The sequence below is a fragment of the Engystomops pustulosus genome, chromosome 2 (assembly GCF_040894005.1).
Source record: "Engystomops pustulosus chromosome 2, aEngPut4.maternal, whole genome shotgun sequence".
Lineage (NCBI taxonomy): Eukaryota > Metazoa > Chordata > Amphibia > Anura > Leptodactylidae > Engystomops > Engystomops pustulosus.
In genome coordinates, this window is record NC_092412.1 from 134,352,447 (window position 1) to 134,363,955 (window position 11,509).

An 11,509-nucleotide genomic window follows, 5' to 3' on the forward strand; every position below is an offset into this window, starting at 1 on the left:
GGGGCCATAAAACACAAGAAGGAAATCCTTGTGAAAGGAGACTTAATCGGCAATCACAGAAATGCTAATTTTATGGCTCTGTAGAAGGTCTTGGGACACAGGGGGATACAGGGGTCAAACAATACATCCACATAGTTTGTCATCTTCTTTAAATCAGAAGAGGGCTCTAGAAATAAAAGGTCATTGCTTCTTGCTGTTCAGCAGCAGAAAAGAGTAATGATATCTTTTCATTCTTGTCTTAAATGAAGATATTTTGTGCAATTCTATAAGACATCTACATTAACAGACGTGGGAAGTCACAAACAGTAAACTTTCTTCACTGAAATACCATTATACTATTCATTATATTACATTATTACAGAGTATAGTACTTTTCAGCATTTGTTTCTTCAAAAATAAAATTAAATATCCTTAGACTAAATAAGTATATTTTTAATCAAATGGTGCTTATGAATTTTTAATGAAAATGGTTGTGTCTGAAAAGAATTTTAACTAGTTGTCTAGGACTTAACTAGTGACTGCCTAATTCTCTATATTATTTCAAGTTGGGGTTGGGAACCTATTATGACAATGTAAAAGTTGCAACCAAACGTAAGGATTTTTCAAAAATCATAATACCCCTTTGAATAATGATTTATTTTGTAAGTTAATATTAACATACAAAATAACATTAAAAGCTTATAGTATGTAAAATCTTACTTTATGGCTAGTATGCACAGTTATACTCTTTACTGTTCTTGTACTCCAGCAGTGTGCCTACTCTTACTCCTAATGCTGAGCCACACGTCTTCCATGGCCCATAAGAATTGGGGTTAATTGAAACTGAATGTTTACCAGGGATCTAAGTCATTATCTATAGACTGGAATGACCTTAGGTTGGTGTGAGCCAGATGTAAGTGAACACTATGTACTGGCAGATGTCATTGGCACTGACTTGTCTTTAATAGACACACTTGTGACAATTGTTTCTTGAGTAGCCAAGGAGAAGTAGCACAAATGGAAATAACGTCTTCAAAGTGGCAGGGTCATATGTAGAGACGTTGTTTGGAAGTGTGGCAAGCAGCGAGGGATCATAAATTTTTAGACAAAAAAACTTTCCTTGTAATTATTCCATTTCAGAGTGTTCAGCCATGCAGAACACTATTGTTAGAAGAAATCTAACTGACAAAGACTATACAAAATGAAATGAAGTGTCTAAGATTCCTTCTAGTTCAGTGTAGTGTCTAGTAATGTCTACAGTATAAAGGGAATGGCAAGACCTGCATTTCTGGGCTTTGAAATATTAAAAACATTAAAGGGGTAAATACTGTATCACCTCTCCACTGGAAAGCATTATGGCCATTGTGTAATATCAATTGCTTTGGTTTACAAGTTCCCAGTTGTATCAAATAACATACATTCTTAGTTGTCAGTAAGCAGGGCAACCGCTTCTAGTGTCCAGAAACAATAACACATTTAAAGGGGTTTTCCCAGGAAGCACCCCATCTTCGCTCCCCGAGATGAGGGCAGCAGACTCCAGATCCATTCTGCTCCATTCATCTCTATGGAGCTCCATAGAGATAAATGGAGCAGAGCGGACATGCGCAGCCACCTGCTCCGCTCATCTCAGGGAGCAACGAGGGGTCCAATGGAGGTACCTCGGACCCCATCAACCCCCCCGTTGTCGTGATCTGAGTGGGTCTCATCACTGAGACTCCCACTGATCAGCAGGTTAGGGAAAACCCCTTTAAGGGACCACAAAAACTTTAGTCTATATATGGTCAGGTTTGGCACAAAATTAAAGAATAAACCATACCAACCTGCAAATACAAATACTACAGATATCTGAAACAAGTGGGAGGAGGACCCTGCCCATGAGGGTGATTTTCAAAAATTGCATCCGTTCGTGGGCAAGAGGCTTTAGTGGGATGAATTCAAAGCTGTTACCTGTCCTCATGACTATTAAATATATTATTTGTATATGCTTATCTAAGGACTTAAAAGCTTATAACTTGACTCTACACAGAAAGCTGAGTTAGGCTGCATTCACACACATGTATGGGGGACGTATATACGGCCGATATACGTCCCCCATTCACTTCTGTGGGCTCACGGCCCTGTACGGGAGCGGTTCAGGCACCGTGCTGCTCCGTAGCCCGGGGAAAGATAGGACATGTCCTATCTTTTCCCATATTACGGCGCCTTGCGCCATAACTTCCTATGGAGAGGGGCGGGGGTGAGCGGCGCTCACCTCCTCCTCCTCTCCCCGCGCTACCGTGTGCCCGCCGTGCTACGGTGCGGCGGGCACACTGCAAATCCTGGTCCAAATACAGCTCTGAAATAGCAGTATCATAGAAAGCCATGGTGCTAGAAATTTGGGTCATTAGCCTTGTTGTAAGGGATTATGGACTATATAATCACACCATATTAGACCTAACAGTCAGGGGGAATTCACATGTAACATATTTGTTACAGAATATTCTGGATATTGCTTTCCATTCAACATTTTCTTTTTTTCTGCATAGTTGCCTTTGCTTTTCATTTGTTTCTCTGCCTTTCTTCTGTGTTACAATGCCTCTGTTTACGATGGGACTAGAATTACTTCCTCATTAGGAAAGAATTTCTGCTCAGTTGCACTTGGACACAACGCTACAAGACATTTATACACTTGAAATAAACGTATCCCATGATTTTACTGTGCGCGTCCTGGACACTTGTAAATCAAACTATCATTGGACACCTCCCTTGAGTCATACAATAATAAAAGTGTCCTATTATCCTTTCCTAGTAAAGAAGCATGCACAGGAATGAATGAACACAAATATTTCTGCCTGAAATAACTGTCGGATGCCTTCCTTTTGCATTGAAGGGCACACTTTCTAGGAGATGCACACATTAAACAGAGATAAGTGGCTTAATGGTTCCTTTTAGGTTCTCTGAATGGCAAGAGAATAGACACATTTAGCCATTTCTCTTTAGTGATAACAGCCGTGAACAGTGTTAATGTTATTGTTTGATGACCTTATAATGTCATTTAGGAGGACTGATAAAGGGAGAGAAGTCTATATTTTATTCTATCTTTAAGTAATTAACTTACTGAGTTGCAATTTATAGGCCACACTTATTCACAGTGAACAATATTTGCAGATCAACTGCAGCTCAATATGTTATGTGTTTACTTGAGTACTTGGAATATGTGTACTAAGGAATTAAGACTTTTGTCAGAAGACCAAAGTGAGAAAAGATTAATTTTTGGAAGGTGTAAGTTACATTACATCTGGTGTAGAAGCAACACAGCATTTCAGAAAAGGAACATCATGCCAACAGCAGAAATAGGAGGAAATGCATGCTGGACTCGGCATCCAAACAGTTTTGTATTTATTCTGATTTTACTTCTATTTGTCTGATTACGGTTTACATACATGATTGGAGCCTAACTTGAACTTATTTTTGTGGACATAGTAGTCACTGATAGAAGGTTGTACTGGAGTAAGTGCTAGGTCAGAGCCCACAGAGCAGTCATCTCATCAGTTTAAATTTTGACAAATCATTGGCAGCTAATATTTAAACCTGCAGATTTATCTACTACACTGTTATTAGTGTTTCTACTATGGAATGTTGCAAATGGGATATGATAAAACATGAACATTGAGCTGCGTGCACTCACCAACCATAAATTAAAGGAAATCTAGCACTTGCGTGGTAGCCATTTATACTAAATATACTTACTTGTTGGCATCTTCATGTAGATCCTAGCACCTATCTTCATTGGTCTTGAAGATAAGTGCTAAGATAGCTATCACCTCTCCCCTGTTGGAGCCCAGTGTCATCACGCAGGAGGCATGTATAACTATTAGCTGAGAGCGCCCGTGTGATGTACAAAGATCGCCCAAGGTTAAGTAATAGCTCTTTAAAAGTCTTTTTTTTCAGGAATTCTGGTGTGTCAAGCCTAATGAAGATATGTGCCGGGATCTGAAAGTATATTTATATTTATAATGGGCTATCACATAAGTCTTATATTTTCCTTAAAGGACATTTACCACCAGATGGTGACATCATCCTGCTGTCTGAGGAGAGCGAGCGGATGGAGGTGTGAATATTATTGAACTGGGTGCATAATTAAGGATCGGAGGAGCCATGGAGCACTCAGGCTTATTTACATATTTTTAAAACATTATTTCCTCTGTACTAAGGGAAACCCAGGATTAAGCTGCAAACTGTTGCTTCATCCCCTAGAAGTAACGAGCATCCATTCTAGGACTACAGTACCACCGATAATCTGGTGGAAGATGTCTTTTAAGTGATATTTGTTTATTGTGTTTGCAGAGGAACTTGCTACATAATTTCTATGTGACAAACTCTGCAGCTTGTTTGCTGCTTTTTAATGAATATGTGACTATACAAACCTCCCTGATCATGGCCACAAAAATGGTCATGTGCATGGAGGCTTTATAGATTTCACTATTGCGTTATATACTGTACTGTTTTGGGATTGAGTCTTTGTTTAAAACCAAACAAATTTGGCTTAAATGCTTTATATAACCAAGATGTCATATTTTTATGTACCAGTATGTAACAACTGCTTACTATTGTGGATGTATCACTCAAGCATTCTGCGTTTCTACATGCTCTTTAGATTACTTTCTAATGGTGAATCCAATGCTTAAATTATAGGTGGTGTTAGTACCCAGGTTAATATATAAAGCCCCAGCTAAATGTTAACCACAAAAGTTAGAGCCTGAGTTACACCTCCCATTCTCCTTCTTTGTATCCATTGTGCATTGTTGTATATAAATAACACAGGCACTACAGGGACCCCAGTACAACCAGAGGGTTTGTGACTAAGGGTCTTTTCTAAAGAACAGGCTTCTTCACAAGACATTTGCAATTTGCATCTGACCTAGCCTCCTTCAAGTCATTAACCTCCGAATTTACTTACTAATCTCTGCTGCCAATGGATTCGGATAGTCAGTCCAGCAGATCCTCTTCACCAGAACTGGAGCGAAAAGACATCCTCAACATGAAGTCTGGGCAAATGTTTCAGAAACTGTGCCAAGGACAAAGAATGCCATCTCGGGGAAAAATAAGGTCCAGCAGAAGAGATAGTGAGGAAGATCTGCATGAGATTCGTTTAAAGGTGAACAGTCGTGAACGTCAACGAATGCATGACCTGAACCAAGCAATGGATGGCCTTCGGGAAGTCATGCCATATTCTCATGGACCATCAGTACGTAAGCTATCCAAGATCTCAACCTTGCTGCTTGCTCGCAATTATATCCTTATGCTATCCAGTTCTCTGGAGGAGATGAAGAAACTAGTAAATGATGTATATGGTTCCCAACGTCTACCTGGCTGTGTAAGTTCTTTACATCACCAGCATGTGGCACCTTTACCTCATGTCCTATGCAATATACCATCACCGGATGTTAGCAGTTACATGGGAGTAATGACCTCAGATGTTCATCACAAGACTGTTGGTGGGCCTCACCATTTTTCAGGATTGTTCTGTCCTTGTGCCTTGTGTCAGCAATTCCCACACCAATTGTCAAGGACTGCTTCTACCCTGCCAGCCTCAACACCTGGTAAATGATAGATACCAATGATATGTACAAAACCAATATCATATCTGCGTGAGCAAGAAGCTGATCATGTCTGGTATGGAACTCAATGTCATGTATATATGCTAAGAACAATCTAAATAATTATTCGGTTATCCCTTTTTTCTTCTTTTTTGATATAGCTCATATTAATAAATGCGGAAATGTATAACACATGCTAATGTTTTGCTATACAAATCGTGTCATAATGTACATAGTTTTGTAACTGTAGTTATTTTGTAAATAAACTAGAGAAATATGCAATTCTGATGTCTTTGTTTCAAAACCCAGTATAAATATTTGCATATGCCTGTATACTGTTAAGAATGTGTAAACTTGTCGTTCGTTATATGAAGAGAATAAGGGGAAGTAAATATAGATACTACATGGATCTTCTGTGAAATATGAGTTCCCATTGATTTCCATGCATGCTAATGATTTAAACCAGGAAAAAAAATGCATAATGCAACCTAAAATAGAAGAAAACTATGTAAATGACTAACACTGCTGTGAACCTGTTTTATCCTCGCAAACATCATGTATATAGTATGGTTCTACGGACACTTTTTGTTATGCTCCATAATACAGCATGCATTGCTGTACAGAATAATTATCTTTTAAAACATCCATGTGAGATAAAACCAAACTTTGTGTATTTTAATTAAATTGTATTTATATTATGCTGGTTGTGCATTATCTTGGTATGTTTTCCATGCACAACTAATCCATACAATATATGGAGAGGGCATTCACTAAAAGATAAGAGTGACAGATATAAAAGTGAAAAACAATAGCAAAAAACACACACATATGTAAGACTGTTATAGATTTCAACTCATTTTTATTTAACTATCAAGAAAAACATAGGCATACACAGCCAGTGATTGAGAAATACTAAAAGTATGAATATTTAAAAGATAACTGAGTACATAAAAACATAAATTTTTAAGGAGAACCATCTCCAGATTTTAAACCACTATACCAGCACTCTCAAAAAAGGTATAATATATAATTTTTAGAATTCCCTCTTTTATGTTAAAGCTTGATTACTTACCTATAGAACATTACCTCCAAAGTCATGTGAATATGAGCAGACTAGAGTCACAGGGTGCAAAGCAAAGTGCCATACATGCTGGCTCGGACTGACCAATTGGTGACCCCTGACACCTCTACACCCTGGGATGTCATCTCTCTGCTGTGTACAAGGTGTAATGTGATGAACCTGCTGGTATCACGGCGGCACATAGCTGCTGCAGAGGAGAGACAGTGTGGGAATGAGGAGAGGTAAGTAGCTGATTATGTAAGTAACTTTTTAAAATCTTTTAATTACCTTGCAAAGGAGGAGAGAGGTCCACAGTATTGGCGGGGGGGGGGGGGGGGTAAGAGAAAGGGCCGCAATTTCAAGGGAGAGATGAGAAGGCACCTATAATAAGAAGGGGATGATGATGGGGGCACAATATTAGGGGGGAGATGAGAGGGGCCCACAATATAAGGAAGCAAGATGAGAAGAGACCCACAATAAGAAGGGGGAGATGAGTTGTGGGATGGAAGATGAGAGAGGGCCACAATAAAAAAGAGAAGTTGAATCTCCAGGACTGTCCTAATCGCTCATAAATCAAAGGGTGGCCTATCGGTACCGGATATAACCAGATACTACTGGGCAACACATTTGCGGCGCATTCCAGCATGGTCCACCTTGCTGGCATTCTCCAAATGGATGGAGATAGAGAAATTGTGGTTGGCCCCTTTTCACCCTAACTCTTACCTCTGGCCTAAAGAGGCGCCTGTGTTATCTGACTCCCAATTAGGCCCTATCTCATTCACGATTAAATTGTGGAGGGCAGTTGTATTGATGGACAAGTGTCTTTTTTCAACCGTATAAACTATGAAACTATGAATTAGAACAGGATCTAAAACTATACACCAAAGCACTTATTTCTTGGGTGGGCAGGGTTGCTGCCATAAAAATGATGATCTTACCTAAGATAACCTATATTTTTAGAAATGTTCCTATTCCAGTAACTAAAAATTTCCTTCAAAAGCTGCAGAGACTAGTAAATAAGTATGTATGGCTTAATGGAAGACCTAGGATAGCCGCAAAGATATTATACCCTTCTCAGAAGGATGAGGGACTGGGCCTCCCATGTTTAAGCAGGTACTATGATGCGGCCATTCTTGAACAAGCTAGACAATGGCTGACACAGGGACAACACAAACATTGGATACAAATTGAAAATGAAATAAATGGGCATAGCCCGTTGGCGGTGCAACTATGGGCTGTTAATTTTGGTATCCCTACTGCAACATCACAAATGCTAACTATTCAAGCTGGTATAGATAAATGGCAAATCTATAATAAAGAAAATCCTCTGCTTTACTTAAAGATAAGGGATTTCCACTGCAAATGGGTATGTCACTTTATAGAAGACCTGGATATCTCTAACTGGGCGGCCTTGGGTATCTCCACTATTGGAGAAATATGGGACAAAGACCATTTCTTAGCTTATACAGAGATATGTTCAAAATACTCAGTTCCCAAACACGATTTTTATAAATACGAGATTGAGACACTTTTTGTCAAATGTATCTAAATCACCGTTAGATAATACGAATAATCTTTGAAAGAAAATCCAATAAATACCGATCTAGAAAAATGGGAAACTGATATTATGGAAGGGAGACAATCATGCAAAGGTGAATTCTGTGGATTACCCTTCCAACCCGAAAGCTTGTTTGGTCCTCAATTATTATTATTATTAGTAGGTCTTACAGAAAAGAATTGTTTCCCTCATCCTGAAAGGCAAAATAGAGAAATAAAATCCTTAAAAAGGGCTGTTTTAACCCCAATCAAAAGAAAGCTCAGACTGTAAAAGGTTTCAAAAGAAAGCCCTCCATTTCAAAGCTGACCAGTTTGAGGAAGACTAAGTTTATCCTTTCCAGCATGGTCCGAAAGTTCGTCGGATGCATGGGTACTCCCAATCATCCATAGAAGGTATTCTCTGGAGTTCATCTCTCCTTCCTCCAAACAAGTTTGTAGTTAACTGGTACAGCAGCAATCTTTTCCAAGAGATTCAAGTACTGATCAACAAAAACGCAGTGGAAGTAGTTCTGTCTTCACAACAAAATCTAGGTGTCTATTCAAGGGTCTTCTTGGGTGCAAAGCCAGGCAACAAGTGGCGCATAATAATAGACTTAACCTACCATAATCGTTTTTAAGTAAAAAAGCATTTCAAGATGAAGACCATCCGTTCAGACTCTTCTCCAGAAGGGCCATTATAAGGCATCTATCGACCTCACGGATGCATACCTTCATGTTCCCATTCTCCAATCTCACAGGAAGTTCTTGAGAATCGCCATCAGGACTCAGTCTGGAACCCAGCATTTTCAGTTCAGATGCCTTCCCTTTGGCACAACTTCTGCTCTGAGCATTTTCACCAAGATAGTGTCAGTTCTGAGGGCAGCCCTCCAGCTTCAGGGCATTTCTCGACTATTGGGTGATAATTAAACAAAAAAAGGTCCTTTGGCATCATCTTCACATTATTCACAGAGAGTTGAAGAGTGTCAGACACAGGGGGTAATGGACCCACTGGACCAACGCGGACGATGACGTAAGCTGAAACTGGTATAGGAGTCTAAGTGGTAACCGGTTTTCATAAGAGCACACTGCAAAGCAGGATGGACTTGTTGCGGCGTGGTACCACCAGGTCGCTCCACAGGCGCGACTTTGTCCACGGTGAAGGCAAAGTACAAAGATGTTCAGCAGAATCGTAGTCAGGGACAGGCAGGAAGCCAGGACAGGCAGCACAGGATCAGAGTCAGGCATGTAGCGAAAGGTCAGGGCAGGGAGCAAAGGAGCGTAGTCAGGAACGGAACCGGGGTCACAACGGGAATTCAGAACACGAGCACAGGGCATCAGGAACAAAGCTTTAAAAACCTTTAAATCTTCTGGAGCTGGTGCTTGCGCTCTCGGAGACGGGGACATGTGCTCACGACCGTCAGAGCCGGAGAGGGAACAGGTTAGTGCAGCCACGGCCATGCTGGAGCATGGAGAGGGGCACAGGTGAGCCCGCAACCCAAAACATGGTCCATGGGAGCACCCGTGACAAAGAGGCATGGGTTCCTGATAAACCTAGGGAAATCCTGGTTGATTCCAGTTCAAGAGATAAAGGGTTTTTCGCATCAATTCTCATCAGATGACTCTGAAATTGACAGAGGACAGGATTCAGGAAATAACATCAGGGGTATCTTTTCTTCTTTCAATCCGGATATCAATCTGTCATGGGATGGGAGTTCTAGGACTTATGACCGCAGCTATAGAGGCAGTTCCTTGGGCAAAAGCCCATATAAGATGCCTTCAGGAATGCCTTCAGTCTTCATCAAGAATTATGGGGCAGATTTACTTACCCGGTCCATTCGCGATCCAGGCGGCATTCAGGCCCTTAATAAATGAGCCCCAGTATATGCAAGGCCTAGCTACTAGGGTTCTCTACCAGCAACCACAGATTACTGGTGGTAGAGTATCATAATTAGACTGCTCGTTCAGTCTAGGGGATGAGGGGACCGTATTTAGCAAAATTTCTGGCATCTTTATTAATGAAATGTGAACTTTGTAAAACAGCCGGAGGCCCTGAGGCTTAGCAAATCTCCCGGCTTTTAATTTATTCACGCCCCCCGTCAGGTTATACTTTAGATTAAGACCCAAATCCCAGCATTTGGGAATCATAGTAACGTCGGTTAAAGGATATCTGCTGGATTAGGCCTTCTCACTAGCTGCTGATGCCCAACACTTAGGTTATTATATGACAACCCCAATAGGACAGATCTAGCAATGACTAAACTGCAGACTTTACATTAGGGCGACAGAGGCTTCAGAAGTGGTTCAGAAGTGGCGTTGGCTTTGGGGTAGAATGATCTATTTCAGTTAGGGAAATTGGATACTGGAGGGCTGGCTTTGGGGCACTCGATCTCTAAAAGGTTCGCCATCACTGCCTTAGGGAAAGTATGAGATAGCGAGTATCCACACCTACTCTTGATTATGTCTGGGATAAATCTATACAATAGGAAGTACTTAAGATTCCCATTCTGAAGTTCACTGATAGAGGAGACTCTGCAACTACAACGTGGAAGGCAATGATGCATATCACACCATAACTAAAGCAGTACCAACTATAACCCCTTGTCATTGATGCTCTATTTCCATTTTGTGTTTCAGTTTTATGCTTCCCTCCTATCAAAAAATATAACTGTTTTATTTTTCATTTAGTTTTCTGTGCAACAAATTTTAGTTCTTAGAATTAAATATTGATGTAATATTTGCTGCCCATGTAGTGGTAAGCTGGAAAAAATTCTAAATGTGGCGAAATTGATGAAAAAAAATGAATTTGTACCTTTTTCTTGAGGTCTCTGTTTTTACAGCTTTCACTTTGTGATCCAAATGTCGCCCCCACTTTATTATTGGGTTGTTAGCACAGGGATACCAAATTTATATAGGTTCTTTTTATTTCTAAATACATTTAAAAAAAAGAAACATAAAAAAAATATTTATCCACTAGAAGGCAGGGCACAGCCCTGGCATATAGGCATTCAGGCTCATTGGCATACAGGGTGGATGCCCTTTACACCTTTGTAAACCTTCCCACCTAGATGCCATGTATTATTATTATTGTACTGTATGTGACTACATGAAGTCACAGCAGCCTCCATGGACCTCTGTTCCTTTCTATCCTCCATGAAGGCTGCTGTCATTTCATGTGATCACATACGGTGTGTACATTTTGCTATTGTTGGAAGGCTAAAGGATTACGTCACTCTGGTCAAAGTCATGAATGTAACACAATACACCCTGTTAAACAGTTGACAAACTATTTCCCATATGTACATAAAGCTTTATATGTCTGTAGTTGAATATTAGCATACAGTCCCTAAGAACAGAG

The 11,509-nt window shown here is 40.2% G+C and overlaps 1 protein-coding gene across 1 annotated transcript; it reads left to right on the forward strand.

Moving 5' to 3' along the window:
* The first annotated feature begins 4,933 nt into the window (after positions 1-4,933).
* Positions 4,934-5,569, forward strand: LOC140116600 (oligodendrocyte transcription factor 3-like). Its single transcript, XM_072133082.1, has one exon. It carries the CDS (start codon positions 4,934-4,936, stop codon positions 5,567-5,569), a length of 636 nt encoding a protein of 211 aa, XP_071989183.1.
* Positions 5,570-11,509: the final 5,940 nt, after the last annotated feature.